This window comes from Mobula hypostoma, chromosome 19 (assembly GCF_963921235.1).
Source record: "Mobula hypostoma chromosome 19, sMobHyp1.1, whole genome shotgun sequence".
NCBI classification, from domain to species: Eukaryota; Metazoa; Chordata; class Chondrichthyes; order Myliobatiformes; family Myliobatidae; genus Mobula; species Mobula hypostoma.
The window spans coordinates 55851683-55870987 of record NC_086115.1 but is presented as its reverse complement, the minus strand read 5'-3'; the positions used below and the strand labels follow the sequence as shown (position 1 = coordinate 55870987).

The window sequence follows — 19305 nt, the reverse complement described above, 5'->3', positions numbered from 1 at the left end:
TGCAATGTGGTTAAGATCATAAGATATAGGAGCAGAATTAGGCCATTTGGCCCATCAAGTCTGCTTCACCATTTTATCATGGCTGATCCAATTTTCGTCAGCTCCACTCTCCTGCCTTCTCCCCATATCCCTTCATGCCTTGACCAATCAAGAATCTATCAACCTTTACCTTAAATATACATAAACTTGGCCTCGACAGCTGCCTTTGGCAACAAATTCCAGATTCACCACTCTCTGGCGAAAGAAATTCCTCCTCATCTCCATTCTAAAAGAACACCCTTCTATTCTGAGGCTCTCACCACTGGTCTAAGACTATCCCACCATAGAAAACATCCATTCTATCAAGAGATGTCATCATTTGATAGATTTCAATGAGGTCACCCCTCATTCTTTTGAATTCCAGTGAGTACAGGCCCAGAGCCATCAAACGCTCTTCATATGACAAGCTGTTCAAATCCTGGAATCACTTTTATGAATCTCCTTTGAACCCTCTCCAGTCTCAGCTCATCCTTTCTAAAATAAAAAGGGGCCCACAGCTGCTCACAATACTCCAAGTGAGGCCTCACCAGTGCTTTATAGTTTCAACATTACATCCCTGCTTTTACATACTAGTCCTTTTGAAATGAATACTAACATTGCATTTGCCTTTCTCACCACAGACTAAACCTAAAAATGAACCTTTGGGGAATCCTGCACAAGGACTCCCAAGTCGCTTTGCACTTGTATTTTGTATTTTCTCTCCATTTAAAAAATAATCAACCCTTTCATTTCTTCTACCAAAGTGTATGGCCATACACCTCCTGACACTATTCCATCTGCCAATTCTTCTAATCTGTCCAAGTCCTTCTAGAGCCTCTCTGTTTCCTCAAACTACCTACCCCTTCATCTATCTTCATATCGTCTGCAAACTTTTCAACAAAACCATCAATTCCATCATTCAAATCATTGACATAACATAATAAGAATGGGTCCCAACACAGACCACTAGTCACCAGCAGCCAGCCAGAAATGTCTCCCTTTATTCCTATTCTTTGCCTATCAGCCACTGCTTTATCCATGCTAGAATTTGTCCTGTAATACAATGAGCCCGTAGTTTGTTAAGCAGCCTCATGTGTGGCACCTTGTCAAAGGCCTTCTAAATATCCAAGCACCTATCATCAATGAAATAATATATGACAATCAGTCCTTGAGTACCATCACTAGGTATACTGAATACTTGTCTTGCACATCACATAAATATACACCACTTACTCTTTGTCGCTCATTACAGACTAAAATCATGCCGGAAATCAAATTAAACCTACTCATCTTGCTTGATACCATCCTATTGGTAACACCAAAGGTGTTCTACTGACAACTGAGCATATTGGAAAAGATTCACATCAATTGGTTAGGTTTTTGTGGGCAGCAGAAAGCACCAACTGCCGATCACAACAAGGTAGTTATTCATTAGCCATTTAGGTCTTTAAGATGCACCAAATGGAAGTAACAAAAATGCCGTTTTTTTTTTAAACTTCCATTTGGTACAACATCTTGAAGGATGTTAAATCCACATCCAGCTTCAATAGGAAAGTTGCCACAATAGCCACCATCAAGGCTAGAGAGCATGAAGATTTTTTAAATTATTTCTATTTGGTGGTATGGTTTGTTTTGAATTTCAATTGATATAACTGAAACACATTTGGAAGTTGTGTTTCATTGATGGACCCTAAATGGATCAGCAACGCTCACTCTGATAAAGCACACCTGAAGGGATAAATGCTCAAAGTATAGCCCTAATTTACCTGAACATTACATGGTCTTGTAAATGCTAAATTATGAAGAGAGATTGATCAATCGGGTTTAATTTCTCCAGCATATGCTGTGAAGTTGGTTTATTAGTATTCCCCAAAATATTAGAGGTTAAAAATAATGTGAGGCATTAAAAAATGATAGGTTGGATGAACAGAAAATATTTCCTGATGGAAAAGTCCAGATGTAAACAAAAACAATAGCAAGTAAACATAATGCAAGTATTAAGAGTATTACTAGAGATGGATTAGCTGGCGATGCCCACATCCCATAAATAAATTTAAAAACCTTACACTTATATAATAAAAAAGCAGATCAAATAACTGAAAAATTGCAATATTTTGATGACTATTTTAATGTGGCTAAAATAGTGATGTAGAATAAAAGATTTGAGACACGCATTAGATATGATTTAATTGAAAGATTAAGGAGGCTTAATGAATAGTCTACTTGCTTTTAGAACCTGACTTGTTATAAAAACAAGTGGACAGTGAATACAGAGTAGAAAGGGAACACTTTCCACAGAAACAGAAGCAGAGTAAAAACTGCTTTCCTTGTATTATCTGAGCACAGTAGCATAGCCGTTAACATGGCACTATTACAGCCCAGTTCATTCCGGAGTTTGGAGTTCAAACCCAGTGCCGTTCTGAAAGGAGTCTCTGTACATCCTCCCTGTGGAATGTGTGGATTTCCCTGCAGGTACTCCAGTTTCCTCCCACAGTCCAAAGGTTAATTGGTCATTGTAAATTGTCCCGTGATTAGGTTAGGATTCATCGGGCTCATGGGGTTACTGGGATCACATGGCTCAAAAGGCCAGAAGGGCTACTCCATGTTGTATTACTGAATAAATAAAATCTTTTATATTGTACATTTATACACTGGGTATTTAGGTAAAACATGAAAACTATGTTACAAGTACCTTAGAATATTTAAATGTTGCTCTATTTTAATACATTAAATAAAACAGAAGAGATTAAACTCTTATCTGAAAGAAACAGCAAAAATTTGCTCAAAACTCAGTGGGCCAAATAGCCTAATTCAGCTCCTACGTCTAACGGTCTGGTTTAACTACAATGCTTTAACATATGAAAATAGAAAACATACAGCACAATACAAGCCCTTCAGCCCACAAAGCTGTGCCAAACATGTCCCTACCTTAGAAATACCTAGGCTTTACCCATAGCTCACTATTTTTCTAAGCTCCATGTAGCCATCCAGGAGTCTCTTAAAAGACCCTATCGCTTCCGCCTCCACCACCGCCACCGGCAGCCCAATATACACACTCACCACTCTCTGCGTAAAAAACTTACCCCTGACATCTCTGTACCTACTTCCAAGCACCTTAAAACTATGCCCTCTCATGCTAGCCATTTCAGCCCTGGGGAAAAGCCACTATCCACAAGATCAATGCCTCTTATTATCTTATACACCTCTATCAAGTCACCTCTCATCCTCCGATGCTCCGTCTAGGGAGGGGTAGCACCTCTGGTAGGGGGGGCCTGCCGTGCCCTTTTTCAGGGCAGCTCATCCACCTTTGGTCCCCACCGGGCGCTCAGTTCTCACCTGTGGCTCCAAGTAGCTGCACAGTGGCCACACCCCCCATAAACCGTCTAGGCAGATGGGCCAAACCAGGTGAGGGTAGCTGACGGGTCTTCCACTCTCGGTGAGGTAGGGGATTTGTCTGTCCTGGCGTGTGAAGTCTGGCCCTGGCAGATTGAGCAGAGGAGACCAATTAATGGTCCAACGGTCAAGAAGGCAGGCCAGCAGGCGTTTGTGGAGCGCTAAGAGCACGACAAGACACTTGGACGTCCTGGTCATCCACTGCAAGAGGTGGTGATCTCTCTACCCTCACCTGGCAGAAGACAATGGCAAACCACTGCTGTAGACTGCCAAGAACACGATTTCTCAGTATGTCAGAGCAGCGTGAAGGGAAATCGTCCGCCAACTGGAAATTCCAGATGCAACCTAACGACAACGATGATTCTCATAAGGCATGCTCCCCAATCCAGACAACATCCTTGTAAATCTCCTCTGCACTCTTTCTATGGTTTCCACGTCCTTCATATAGTGAGGCGACTAGAATTGAGTACAGTACTCCAAGTGGGGTCTGACCAGGGTCCGATAGCTGCAACATTACTTTCCGGCTCTTAACCTCAATCCCATGGTTGAAGAAGGCCAATGCACTGTATGCCTTCTTAACCATAGTCAACCTGCATAGCAGCTTTGAGTGTACTATGGACTTGACCCCAAGATCCCTCTGATCCCCCACACTGCCAAGAATCTTACCATTAGGGCACCAAAGGTTATGGGGAAAAGGCAGGAGAATGGGGTTGAGAGGGAAAATAAATCATACATGATTGAATGATAGAGCAGGTTTGATGGGCTGAATGGCCTAATTCTGCTCTTATGTCTCATAGTGATTCTGCCATCATATTTGACCTAGCAAAATTAACCACCTCACACTTACCTGGGTTGAGGTCCATCTGCCACTTTTCAGCCTAGTTTTACATCCTATCAATGTCTCGTTGTAACCTCTGACAGCCCTCCACACTATCCACAACACCCCCAACCTTAGTGTCATCAGCAAATTTACTAACCCATCCCTCCACTTCCTCATCCAGGTCATTTATAAAAATCACAAAGATTAGGGGTCCCAGAACAGATCCCCAATGCACACCACTGGTCACCAGCCTCCATGCAGAATATGACCCGTCTACAACCACTCTGCCTTCTGTGGGTACGCCAGTTCTGGATCCACAAAGCAATGTCCCCTTGGACATCCCATGCTTCCTTACTTTCTCAATAAATCTTGCATGGGGTACCTTATCAACCGTCTTGCTAAAATCCATATACACTACATCTACGGCTCTACCTTCATCAATGTGTTTAGTCACATCCTCAAAAAAAAATACTCAGTCAGGCTCATAAGGCACAACCTGCCTTTCACAAAGTTATGCTAACTATTCCTAATCATATTATGCCTCTCCAAATGTTCATAAATCCTGCCTCTCAGGATCTTCTCCATCAACTTACCAACCACTGAAGTAAGACTCAGTGGTCAATAACTTCCTGGGCTATCCCTTTCTTGAATAAGGGAACAACATCCACAACCCTCCAATCCTCCAGAACCTTTCCCGTGCTCATTGATGATGCAAAGATCATTGCCAGAGGCTCAGCAATCTCCTCCCTCACTTCCCACAGTAGCCTGGGGTACATCCCATCTGGTCCCAGTGACTTATCCAACTTGATGCTTCCCAAAAGCTCCAGCACTTCCTCAGTCTTAATATCTATATTCTCAAGTTTTTCAGCCCACTGCAAGTCATCCCTACAATCGCCAAGATCCTTTTCCATAGTGAATACTGAAGCAAAGTATTCATTAAGTACCTCCGCTATTTCCTCCGGTTCCACACACACTTTTCCATTGTCACACTTGATCGGTCCTGTTCTCTCACGTCTTATCCTCTTAATCTTCACATACTTGTAGAATGCCTTGGGGTTTTCCTTAATCCTGTCTGCCAAGGCCTTCCCATGGACCCTTCTGGCTCTCCTAATTTCATTCTTAAGCTCCTTCCTGCTAGCCTTATAATCTTCTGGAGTCATATCATTACCTAGTTTTCTGAACCTTTCGTAAGCTCTTTTCTTCTTAACTAGATTTACAACAGCCTTTGTGCATCACGGGTCTTGTACCCTACCATCCTTTCCATGTCTCATTGGAACATTCCTACTCAGAATCCCACACAGATATCCCCTGAACATTTGCCACATTTCTTCGGTATGTTTCCCTGAGAACGTCTTTCCAATTTATACCTCTGTAAAACTTTGTGTTATGGAGACACCTGTATTAAAGAATGAGTGTTAGTTTTTAGATAAAATAAAGCCCAGCTTTTTAAATGTGATAAGTCTCAACCTTGCACTGTCATGCAACTAGTAGAGCTGCTGCCTGTGTGAAGTTTGCATGATCTCCGTTTCTCAAGTACAATGGTTTCTTCCAAAATCCCAAAGATATGCAAGTTGGTAGATGATTTGCCCCTTATAAAAAGCATCTGTGTAGATGAGTGGTAGAATTAGGAAGAGAAATGTGGAGGTAATTAAAATAGAATAGGTGCAAAACAATACTTTATGATTGGGACTGAAGAGTCTATTGCTGTGTTGCACGATTCTAAATATACAAATATAAAAGGATGCTCAACAAAAACAACTCATTTCCCAAATTCTATAGATACTAAATTTACTATTTCCATTCATTTGTCTTAAGGAATTTAAAGATTTCACAATGCAAAAGAAACTAGTTAAAATAATTTACAATAAGAACTTCAGGAGCAGCAACAGCATGAATTGGGTGCAGTGTAAAGAGGGATACCTCAACCCAAACACACCAGCTATTTTACCAGGAATAAATATTTCTCATTCTTGATGCAGTATCATTCAATGAGGGGATAATTTTGTGCCCACATGGTCCCTAGGTTTAAAATAAAAGTGACAAACTTTATGGGTTTAATTTGTTTCATCTGGTAATTTAACTGCTATTTAAAAATAAATTATCGAATGAAATAGAAATTAAACCCTTAAAGTTTCAGATCATCTTTCTGGGTAACCTCAATGATTAATACCTGTTAGAGCATGCAATCATTAAAAGTGGGTAACCCTATAATGCAAGACAATCTAACAAATGGACATGTAAAATCCGTTTAAAATCATTTTATTTTTTTTAAATACAGAACAAAGTATTCTAGACACAATGTCATTTTCTGCATGTATTCATAATCCACCCATACCACACCTAACACTCAAATGAACAAGCTTGCTTTTTTTTTTACAAAGTGCAAATTGCACCAACATGCAACCACTCAAAATATCTTTAAAATGAAGTTTAATAAATGGTACAGATTTTTGGTCTGCACTGGCAATTAATAAATGGCACATTTTACTGGTAAAATTAAACAGGTGGTTTTGACATGATTTTACATTTTACAATTTTAATTTTAGACTTAAAACACTCCTGTGCAGACATCCTGAAAATATTCAATCTTGCATTAATTTTATATTGTTCAAAGATCTTAATGGTTTCAAAGCACAGCAACAGAATTAAAACTTTAAAAAAAGCACTGAAACTAATGTTACTAAACCTAAAGTTGCTCAAAGAATTAAAATTTAAGGCTTCAGTTTGAAGTTTATTTTGTATAATTTTACATACCATGTTACGGTAGTAGGGAAGATATATTAACATACTTTTATGAAACACAGCCATATACTGCATATCCTGGGCAACTGGCTATATCGGATCTGTACAAATGAATAGCTTTTATCTTTTTAATAACTAATTGACACAATGTCGTTAATTGTGATACCTATACAAGAGGACATGCTTTGAAAATCATATCAGTATTAAATGTTCTTTATATATTTACATATGTAACCTGCACCCAAATCCCCTTTCTGTAGATGTATGCACATATGTAGAGTACACTTTTAATAGAACCACAACAGTGCAAGGGATGCCAGTAATCCAAATATAGCTAGTGCTTCTTTTATAGTTTCCTGATTTTTTAGAGTGTAGTGCAACCCACTATTAAAAAATGCTGCCTCCTCTAGTGGCTTTTTCAGGTATTAGATGCTGAAACTAAAGAACCAACTCAAAAGCTGAAAGTCAAACATTAATCGAAGGGCGATTTAGAACTTCCGATAAAACAGCATAGTTGGTCTGTGGCATTGAGAAACTCACTTTACTTAATATTAAGCCTGGTTTTGGGAGACAAGGCATTAAAAATCCCTTTATAACAGTATGTAATTAATATAGAGGAATGTTCAAATTAAAAAAGATTGTCAGAAGTCTGGTAGACATTTTCCCACTAACACTGTATTTATTTTTAAATTCAGACACAATAGCACTTCATTTTCAAAATAAAATTCATCATTCTCGATTACTTCGCTCTTCAAAACCAATTAACAGATTATATATTCACACCTCCCCAGCCCCTCCCCATTCCAGAGAAAAAGAAACTGGGAAATACTTCACATCCTCCACCATGAGCTCAGCTGCGATATAATTTTCAAAATATTCAGCTCTAAAATAAATAGTCTATATTTTCTTCATGGTGTCAGTGAATATTGATGTCATTAGAAAAATCTTGGCTCCTCTATGAGGTAAACAGAATGAGTCCCCGCTCATTGTGTCTGGTAGCCTGCCATTCCAAAGCCAGCCTGATTAGGTATAACAGCTGTACCCTGTCCTTGGGGTGGCTGAGCACCAAATCCACCTACCCATGCTGTTGTGGATGGAGATTGACTGTAAAGGAAGAGGAAATAAGTTTGTTATTTCTACACTTTAAATGAAAATGTCTGAGTTACACGACACAAGTTTCTCAATCAACATCCAAATTACAAGATTGCTCAAGAAGATCAGGGCAATGTACAGCGGTACATGTACCAAACTCATTCACTTCAAGGAAATCACAAGAACACAGTTTCGCATGCTCTCTTCTCCACAAATGCTAGAATTTTCTTTGACATTAACAAGTTTAATCTTTATTCAATACATTACTTACTCTACTCCAAATCCTTGCTGATTCCATGTTTGTCCATACATTCCATAAGGGGGCACCTGCCAACCATTGGCTACATACTGACCATATTGTTGGGCATTGCCGTACCATTGGCCCCACTGACCCCAGGGCTGAGCAAATTCCATCTGAATAAAAGCAATAATATTAATGGAAATTAGATTCTAACATTCACCAGTAAAAGTTCCGTTTCCTTGCTTTAAAAGAGCACATCAAGTTACCTGTTGATACTTGTTGGTAGTATCAGTCGTTTCTTTGCCCCAGTAGCATTTAACAATATGACCTTCAATAGTAGTTCCATTGACCGACACTATAGCATGAGCAGCGCTATCATGTGTGGCAAACCTACAATAAAGATGAGAATGTTATCTATAAAATATGCCTGAATTTTGTAGTATGTTACTAAAATCTGGAAAATCACATAGGTTTGTTTTTGCTGGCAGGAATACAGAACCCATACTGGCAAGGGATATTTTGCTCCAAGACAAAACACTTAAATGTCCCTAATGTATTACTTGATCACAAGCATATTTTCTTTCAATTTTTTTCCTTTTCTGGAAGATCATATTTACTTGATGATTCAGAAACTCAAACATTGTTCAAAAAGCCATTCTTCATCAGTGAGTAAAAAGAGACATGTCAAGAATTTCAACTGATATACCTTCATCTAACAATCACGGGCATTACTAATTACCTAACCTGAGACAGGAACTCTTGAAAGAAAAGACAAGAGTAAAGATTTAAACTAACAGTTTTTCCACAAAGTGCAACCAAATAGATAAAACTGGGGGTAATGCTGAGAATTGCAACTATGAATAGAAAACGTTAAAATCAAGTGGCAATGCAAAAATGCAAGATTCACAGACATCTGCTTAAATAAATATTTATTTTATATTTCAATTAATATCTTCCATTTTTCAAATAACACAAATAATTGTGGTATGATCAAAGCTTACCTGACAAAGGAGTACCCTTTCTCAGGAAAAACTCTGATTTCCATAATTTGTCCAAATGGCGAGAAAGTCTGACGCATAAGTTGTTCTAAACGTGACAGGATTGTAAAATGCAAAGAGATGTTAATACCAGAATATTTTATATACATTGCTCCTGTTGACACGTACCAAATGAACATTATCCTACCTGTAAGTCCTGATGATATACCTCCACAGTACACCGTACAATTTGAAGGACTGGATTGAGCAACTACTTCCTCGAATCTTAGCTGCTTAGAACTATCTAAAAAATTGGGGGAAGGGGAAAATCAGGTTATTTTTGCACATACTCAAAGAGTAAGGAACAAATATAAGTCATAATGAATACGGCTCATTTACAAATTGCTCTGCCTTCCAGGGTGCACCACTGATCAGAAGCTTATCTGATCTAGCCAGATAACACTGCAGATAGAAGATCAGGCCAGAGGTAGGAGGACATCCTGGAGCAAGTGACTCATCTCCTGATACCCCAAAGTGTTCCCAGCAGCTACAAGGCACAAATTAGGAATGCAAGGAAATATTTTCGACTTGCCTGCATGAATGCAACTCCAAAACCACCAGCAGCTTGACAAAGATATAGTAGTTCACTTGAATGGCATCTATCAGCAATCAAAACATTCATTCCATTCACCACCCCCACAAAATCTATCTACAAGATGTAGTCTGGTTAGAAAGGCTTCTCTGAGTAAACCTCCTTAACATCATGGAAACCAGCCTCCCCCTCCATGGACTGTCTATACTTCTCACTGTCTCAGTAAAGCTGTCAATATAATCAAAGACCCCACTCACTCTGGACAAACTCTCTTCTCTCTTCTATCAAGCAGAGGACAGAGAAGCCCCAAAAACAAGCACAGCCTCCATCTCACTGTTATAAGACTATTAAATGGTTCCCTAGTACAAAATGATGAACTCTTGACCTCACAGTATACCTCATTATGATCTTTCATCTTTATTTTTATGTGCACTGCAATTTCTCTGTAGCTTTGTTCTGCATTGTTTTACCTTGCTCTACCTCAAAGCACTGTGTAATGATTTAATTTGTAGGAACAGTATGCATGACAAACTTTTCACTGTCTACACATCACAATAATAAACAAATTCCAAATCCATGAAGTTGATTAGCAAGGACACGGGCACTTTGGGAACTCCATTACTACATTCCTCCAAGTCACTGCTTTGGAAAAATATTGCCAGCATATTTTTGTTGTTGCTGTGCTTAAATCTTGTAACTCCCTACACATCAGCAATAATAAGACTTCCTTTGCCGGAACAGTTGCCAAATGGACCAAAATAGTTGCACACAAGCACCTAATAAGGGGTTGTTAGAGATGAATCACAAAAGTTAGCCTTGTCAGCAACTTCCAGATTCCCCCTTGCCCTCCCCAAATAAAAAATGTTTTTAAAAATGTGACAAAGGTATGAGAGTGTTGCACTATTTGACTTTTAAACAGTAACCCTAAGCAACCCCAACACACAATGAAAGGGGTAATTCAGATAACGTAGTAATCCACAATAGTGTTGCCTGCTTTGTGAGCTGTATGGTAATTTCCTATCACCAGTATTCCCTGTGTAGGTAATGGCAATCACTTAACTCAGTGTAAAATAACGTCCATGTCAGTGATAAACTCCAGCCTTGCAGCTTTCTTCTGCTTTTCCCCAAATTGCTGAATTTTGTTTGCAAGTTACTTTACTTGGGTTGTTGTTTTCATCCACCTAATTAGAAACTATCTTAATGTACAATCACTGCTGTTTTAAAAAAAAAACGATCTAGTTTCTTCTAAGTGTGACAGCTTGTTTCATGATAACAAACAGCATTCCATAGGTCAGTGCTGCACCTTTATTTTAAACTGGAAATCCTTAAGCATGAAGCCAATGTACTGGATCAGAAAAAGCTGCAGAGGATTGCAAATTCAGTCAGCTCCATCATGGACACAGCCCTCCCCACCATTAAGGATATCTTCAAAAGGTGGTGCTTCAAGAAAAAGTCCTTCTTTAAGGACTCCTCCCATCCAGGACATGCCCTCTTCTCATGGCTACTGTCAGAGAAGAGGTACAGGAGCCTGAAGACACACACTCAACATCTTAGGAACAACTTCTTCCCCTCTGCCATTAGATTTCTGAAAGGACAATGAACACTACTACCTTTTTGCTCTCATTTTGCACGACTTATTTTTAAAATATTTCTTATTGTAACCCATAGTAATTTTTAGAAGTATTACACTGTACTGCTGCCACAAAACATCAAATTTCACGTCAGTGATAATCAAATAATTGATGAAATGGTATCAAAATGCTATCAGAATTAAAAGCTGAGAGTACACCAGCATTTTAACTCATTAAATTTCAAACTCAATTTGACATCACTATGACACTGTGCCAAGGTGTTCAGAGCAAACCACACAGTTTGACGTGACCATTTTCTGACCATATATTTGGTTAGAAAAGAACGTGACCATTTTCTGACCATATATTTGCTTTCTTAAATCTATATTGCTCATATCAAACATTTAGATCATTTTGTTTCCTCTACCTTCAACAGGGCTATAATCACCTAACTTGCGTCTTAGAAAATAAAAAAATTTCAATACCACCAGAGTGAGCTCCTAATAGCAACTGGATTGAGAATAAAAATTCTCCTCTTAAAACTATTAACATAAATGGATTGAGAAACCTACTCTCTGGTGCACTCTTTGGAGCTGGTGGTTTGCGCGTTGCCCAGTTGGTTCGAATTTGCCGGCCTCCAAGCCACTGTCCACCCATGTGCACAATTGCATTTTCAGCATCCTATATAAAAAAATACAAAAAAAAACGTAGCTACTGATAAATAATTTAATAGCATGAATTTTCAGGGTCACCAGCCCCCTCCCCCAAATTATGCCAAGAAAAAGTGTCAGTGCCAAGAGCCCATAAATTCACACAAGTCTCGTAAAATGACAGATGTACATAATTAGATATGCTTACACCAGATTACCACTGCTATACCATCCCAAAAGTATTGGCATAACAACATAACATTGTGGCATTCGTATTTATATTCCAGAGTTGATGCTTACAGAATCAAATGTGATGACTTCAGATTTACCAAGACATTAGCTCTCTAGCCTCCAGGTTACCACAATCATCACTTCCCAATTTCTTTCTGCCTTAACAACATTAAATTCAAGAAGGCATACAATTATTTCAAAATAACATGCAATCTTCAAGTAAGGCTAAAGTGATAATTCAAGTTTTGTACAAGTCAACTATAAGAAATACACACTGAAATTTAAACAGGTTTATATTTAGAATTGACAACTTTACTATTACCACAATTTACAACTGATTAGGCAAAAGGCATCTTTCACAATCATAGTACTGCACGATTAAAATTAATCACCAGTTTGAGTAATCTGAAAACAATTATTAAACTAACAGAATACCAATAATTTTCCAATGATGCAACACTCAATGTTAAACCTTAAATTTCAACTGGTACAACGATTGCTGTAATTTAAAACCTAGTTTGATCTTATCACAACTTACTAGACGGGCCTCCATAAAACTGGTTGCATTCACAAGTGTTAGTTAAAAAATTACATTTTTAAGAATCAAGATGTCTAATCTAGCCCATTGAAAAGGATGGGAAAAGTGCACACTTTCCCACCCCAGCCCACCCACGAAGGTCCTGTGCCAAGGATATTGGAAATGGAATATTACTGTCACATGTACCGAGGTACAGTGTAAAGCTTGTGTTGCGCACTATTCATAAAGATCTAGTTATTACACATGTGCATTGAGGTAGTATTAAGTAAATCAATGACAGTCTGCAGAACCAAGTGTAACTGCTATAAGTAGACAATAAGGTACAAGGCATTACTTAGGGTTATTAACTCAAATGACAAAACATGGCATCCTTACAGAGTTAGACACATGTGATTCCAGGCCCAGAGCAATATGGTTAACCCTGGAAAGAAAAATACCACTGGAAATGGCACGAATTGGGTGCTTGCTGGGTCATCTTTCCCATCTTAAAGTGGGGTGGGGAGGGAGAAGGGAAGGAATCTCAGTTGACCATACAGCATTTTGCCCCAGGAACTGAATTCTGATATAGTAGTCACTGACAATCCTCTCTATCATGCAAAGTCTTCTCCAAACATTTGAGGACTGATGTCCAAACTGGGAGAGTTACACACACCAGTCAAGCAATAGCTTGATTAGTCTTACTCACATTGGAGATAGGCATCAACATAGTAGTATTTAAACAGGACATTCCAACCCTGAAGGTCCTCAATAATTACTCTTTACCCCCAAAAAATCTCCTGCCATTAGGTCTAACTTTCCTATTACACCTTGATATCCATCTCAGGTGATAGTCAGTGCTCCTTGTTTATATGACGAAACAATGATAAGAGCAAATGTACTCAAGGTGAGAAATTCAATGTCCATCAAGAATGGTTTGGTAGCATCACAGATCAATCCATTGTTCTGAAGATATGAGATGCTAAGTTGTCTTTGCAGTGATCCAAATGAGCAAGTCAATGTGAGGGATAAACATTATTCATCTCTGACTCCTTTCCGGATTTCTGATTCAGTTTATTGTCATATACACCAGGGTGCAATGAAATTCTTTGTTCACATGAAGCTCACAGTTTCCATTTCGCAACAACAATCTTCCATTAGAACATATGCGCGGGTAGACCCAGAGCCCGATCTGGAGCCTACTCTACGGAAACGCGGCGCGACTGCAGGGCCAACAGCAGATGAGGTTCAGCTGGCTTCCACCCGAGAGGGATACTGATTCGGAGGATGAAGACCTGGGTGTGTGGTATATGCTGCATCTTGCTAACTCCCCATTGATTGAGGAACAGACTTCCAGCCCTTCTCCTGCTCAGTCAGGTGAAGGGGGGGGCACTATTTGTGGACAGCCTGGGTAACAACAGGACCCTGCAAGGGATGAAGTGGGCTTGGCCACAGGACAGAAGGGACTGAGTGATAGGCCAGGGGAGGCCTTGCCAGGTAGGCCAGAAGTATCCCCAGTAGTGTCTGAACCTGAAGAGTTAGGTGACAGGGAACGGAGGTCTGAGAGAATAAGGAGACCACCGGATAGGCTGGCCTGCATAGCACCGGGGGAAGAGTGTGACCCCTACTGTCTTGGGGAGCTATGTCATTGCCTTTTACACCTGGGGTGGACTTTGTGTTTCGCAGGAAGGGTTGGCGAATTATCTCAACGTCATCAGGACATGACTAAATTTGGTGGGGAGAAGAGTGTAACACGCTAAGGTTTCACTGCTAATGTAACGGTTTCTCTGTAGCAGCAATGTTTGGATTATGACTAGTGATAACAGGGGTTTTGGAATGTGAGCCATCCAATGAGAGGCATGTTGTTCTTTCTCGTGAACCTGAGAAGGAATTTCGCGGTCTTTTGTCAGCGAGAGATAAAGAGAGAAGACGCGAATGGAGAGAGTTGGTAGACCACCGGATGGAGTGGATTTGGAGCGAGGGTTCGGGGGTCAGCGACACTCGGAGGAGGTTGATGGGGAACAAATGGACAGAACCATGAGCTCCAACGTGCATATTAGACTGTTTCATTAAAATGGGCCTTTTTTATTTTCTTTACTAACCCTTTAGTCAGATTAAGATTTATAAAGTTCAATTGTTTAATTGCATATGCTGTATTGTCTGATATTTTGCGGTACGGATTTGTAACCGGGCAACACATCACGCAGCATCCACACAAACGAGATTTCTCAGTTTGGCTGGGCCAGAGGCTGTCTTCCCCTAGACAAACGCGTGCTGGCCAAACCTAAGGGTTACACATACAACAGTACAGCACAGGAACAAGCCCTTCAGCCCATAATGTTGTGCAGAACACCCAAATACTAATCAGGGACTCCTATGCTGACTATATTGTTCCCACACTGTCCAATGTAAAATTCTCCATTCTAATCTCAGCTCATCTCTACTGCATCTGCTCTATGGTGACACTTTCACATATAATTTCTGCCAGCTTCAACAAGAGTCCACTACCAGATACATCATTGCCTCCCCTTTCAACATTTTGAAGCAATCACTCCCTTTACAAGTCCTGAGTCTATTCTTCCATACTCACCAATTCTTATGGCTCTTTTCTCATGGAAATGGAGATGAAAAACCTCTTCTCTCACCTTTTCCCTTCCACCATCAGCTCGCCAAACAGTCCTACGAGGTGAAGCAGCTACTCACTCGTAATTCAGGGTATTGCAATGGAGAAACCACTGGCTTAGTGACTTAGGAGCACATGTTCAAATCTGCAAGTGTGACCCTGAGCTTCCAGTTGCCTGTTACTAATTCTCCATCCTACTCAACTCCGATCTATCTATGGCCTCCAATAGTGTTATAACAAGGCCCAAGGGAAGATTCAGGAACACCAACTCATCGTCCAGCTGGAAAACTACAGTCCCAAATTCAATAATTTCAACTAACCTGCCTGTGTTCTATCAGATCTGGCCAATTCCACTCTTGGGCATCTATCTGTGATATTAGCTCTTTCTTCTCTTCACTAATAGTGTCTAATCTGCTGGGCTTTCCAACAGTTATGATTCACATTTTATAACTTTTGTACATCTCTTTGTATGCTCTCTCTCTCTCTAAATAATCTCATTAACCGATCAACCACATGACTTCATCAACAGCTTATCTCCACATCAAACTTGACTTCAGTATTTCCTTGTCCTATACATTTCACCCATCCCTCAGGGTCTACACAATTTTAAAACCAACTTGGTTTCTGTTTCCCCAGTTTTGATGAAGAATGGTCAACTTCAATTATTCTTTCTACAAATACTGACTTGCAAAGTGCTTGCAGCAATCTTTTCAGCTAATTTCAGAGTTAGTTTTTTGTAGATTTTCAATTTTTATTTTGTTAGAACTACTCCAGACATCCTTAACAATCTCCCCTGTGGAAAGTGTACTCCTTCAAAAGGATCATCTGAACATATTCAGTTTGACACAACAACTGCACTGAAAACTAAACTGGCACTTCAAAACTGTACTATAAACCATCAACAGCAGTAAAGCAAGCCAGAATCTATAAACACTAGGCGTAGGATATCCTCATCATACTATAATTAAACCAGAAAAACAACCAGGTTCTGTAATGGGTATAGAAGAGCATTCCTGAAGTAGAATTAGTTAACCTTAAAAGATGTATTACCAAACCTAGTGATGCGACAAAACAGAAACATAACAAAAGCTAAATGTTCCCCCAACCCACTGAGCTTCATAGTTTTGCCACATTTCATCATAAATCACAACAGATAAGGGTGAATAGGAGGCAGTTAAGTAAGATCCTCAACCTGAACAATGTAGGAGACCAGAAGTTGAGTCCTAAAGAACTTCTGGCTGAACCAACTTGGTTTCTGAAAGTTCTTAACAACCTAGAAGTCAGCCTTGTGTCAATGTGTCTATGCTCATTGTTGATACTGTTATTGATAAATACACTATGTTCATTTTTATTTGCAACCTACCATTGACCTAAACAGCCGATGCTTCCAAACAGTAAAAACTAGATAAACAAATTAACAATTGGCAATTATATTTGTGTTACCCCAGTGGTAGGCAAACAGCATCTCAGAGAATTTAACCACCTTTAACAGAGACTAACCCAGCATTTCATTATCATAAAGATGAGAAAATCTGCAGATATTGGAAATCAAAGCAACACCAACAAAATGCTGGAGAACGCAGCAGGCCAGGCAGCTTCATCCATGGCTGCCATTGAGAAGAACGTGGTGCTTTCTTGAACCACTGCAATTCTTGAGGTATAGGTAAATCCTCATGCTGTGAGGAGATGCAGTGACAGCGAAGGAACAGCAAGATTTCCTAATCAGGAAAGTGTGCAGCTTGGAGGGCAATTTCCAGGTGATGGTATTACCATGTCTGTGCAATTGCTATCCTTCCATCTGGTAGATTATTGGTTTGGAAGATAATGTCCAAGGGGTCTTGGCAAGCTGCTGTAGTGTATCACAAAGATTGCAAAAGTGCTACAATTGTGCTCGGGTGGTGGAGTGAATGAACTGTTGTGAATGGGATGCCATCAAGCAGGCAGTTATGTCCAATGTATAACCATATAACAATTACAGCACGGAAACAGGCCATCTCAGCCCTTCTAGTCCATGCTGAACGCTTACTCTCACCTAGTCCCACCGACCTGCACTCAGCCCATAACCCTCCATTCCTTTCCTGTCCATATAGCTATCCAATTTAACTTTAAACGACAACATAGAACCTGCCTCAACCACTTCTGCTGGAAGCTCGTTCCACACAGCTACCACTCTCTGAGTAAAGAAGTTCCCCCTCATGTTACCCCTAAACTTTTGCCCTTTAACTCTCAACTCACGTCCTCTTGTTTGAATCTCCCCCACTCTCAATGGAAAAAGCCTATCCACGTCAACTCCATCTATCCCCCCCATAATTTTAAATACCTCTAACAAGTTCCCCCTCAATCTTCTGCGCTCCAAAGAATAAAGACCTAACTTGTTCAACCTTTCTCTGTCACTTAGATGAAACCCAGGTAACATTCTAGTAAATCTTCTCTTTACTCTCTCAATTTTGTTGACATCTTTCGTATAATTCGGTGACCGGAACTATACACAATACTCCAAATTTGGCCTTACCAATGCCTTGTACAAATTTCAACATTACATCCCAACTCCTATACTCAATGCTCTGATTTATAAAGGCCAGCATACCAAAAGCTTTCTTCACCACCCTATCCACGAGATTCCATCTTCAGGGAACTATGCACCATTATTCCTAGATCCCTCTGTTCTACTGCATTCTTCAAAGCCCTACCATTTACCATGCATGTCCTATTTTGAATAGTCCTACCAAAATGTAGCACCTCACATTTATCAGCATTAAACTCCATCTGCCATCTTTCAGCCCACTCTTCTAACTGGCCTAAATCTCGCTGCAAGCTTTGAAAACTTACTTCGTTATCCACAACTCCACCTATCTTAGTATTATCTGCATACTTACTAATCCAATTTACTACCATCATCCAGATCATTAATATATATGACAAACAACATTGGACCCAGTACAGATCCCTGAGGCACACCACTAGTCACCAGCCTCCAATCTGACAAACAGTTATCCACCACTACTCTCTGGCGTCTCCCATCCTGCCACTGCTGAATCCATTTCACTACTTCAATATTAATACCTAACGATTGAACCTTCCTAACTAACCTTCCGTGTGGAACCTTGTCAAAGGCCTTACTGAAGTCCATACAGACAACATCCACCGTTTTACCCTCGTCAACTTTCTTAGTAACCTCATCAAAAAATTCAGTAAGATTTGTCAAACATGACCTTCCACGCACAAATCCATGTTGACGGTTCCTAATCAGACCCTGTCTATCCAGATAATTATATACGCCATCTCTAGGAATACTTTCCATCAATTTACCCACCACTCACGTCAAATTCACAGGCCGATAATTGCTAGGTTTACTCTTAGAACCCTTTTTTAACAATGGAACAACATGAGCAATATGCCAATCCTCCGGCACCATCCCCGTTTCTAATGACATTTGAAATATTTCTGTCAGGGCCCCTGCTATTTCCACACTAACTTCCCTCAAGGTCCTAGGGAATATCCTGTCAGGACCCGGAGACTTATCCACTTTTATATTCCTTAAAAGTGCCAGTACTTCCTCTTCTTCAATCATCATAGTTTCCATAACTACCCTACTGGTTTCCCTTACCTTACACAATTCAATATCCTTCTCCTTGGTGAATACCGAAGAAAAGAAATTGTTCAAATTCTCCCCCATCTCTTTTGGTTTCGCACATAGCTGTCCACTCTGATTCTCTAAGGGACCAATTTTATCCCTCACTATCCTTTTATTAATATAACTGTAGAAACCCATTGGATTTATTTTCATCTTACTTGCCAAAGCAACCTCATTATCTTGTTTTTAGCTTTTCTAATTTTTCTT

The 19305-nt window shown here is 39.8% G+C and overlaps 1 protein-coding gene across 4 annotated transcripts in view; it reads right to left on the bottom strand.

Annotated features, from left to right (window-relative positions):
* Positions 1-6474: 6474 nt before the first annotated feature.
* Positions 6475-19305, bottom strand: part of tial1 (TIA1 cytotoxic granule-associated RNA binding protein-like 1) — a 35668-nt gene continuing 22837 nt past the window's right edge. For all 4 annotated transcript variants that reach the window (XM_063071930.1, XM_063071931.1, XM_063071932.1 and 1 more), the window contains 6 exons: positions 12019-12127; positions 9492-9587; positions 9308-9392; positions 8573-8696; positions 8337-8479; positions 6475-8077 (listed from right to left, as the gene is read on the bottom strand). In XM_063071930.1, coding sequence (XP_062928000.1) covers positions 7957-8077; positions 8337-8479; positions 8573-8696; positions 9308-9392; positions 9492-9587; positions 12019-12127 — 678 coding nt within the window. In that variant the 3' untranslated portion in view covers positions 6475-7956. The remainder of the gene's footprint in view (positions 8078-8336; positions 8480-8572; positions 8697-9307; positions 9393-9491; positions 9588-12018; positions 12128-19305) is intronic.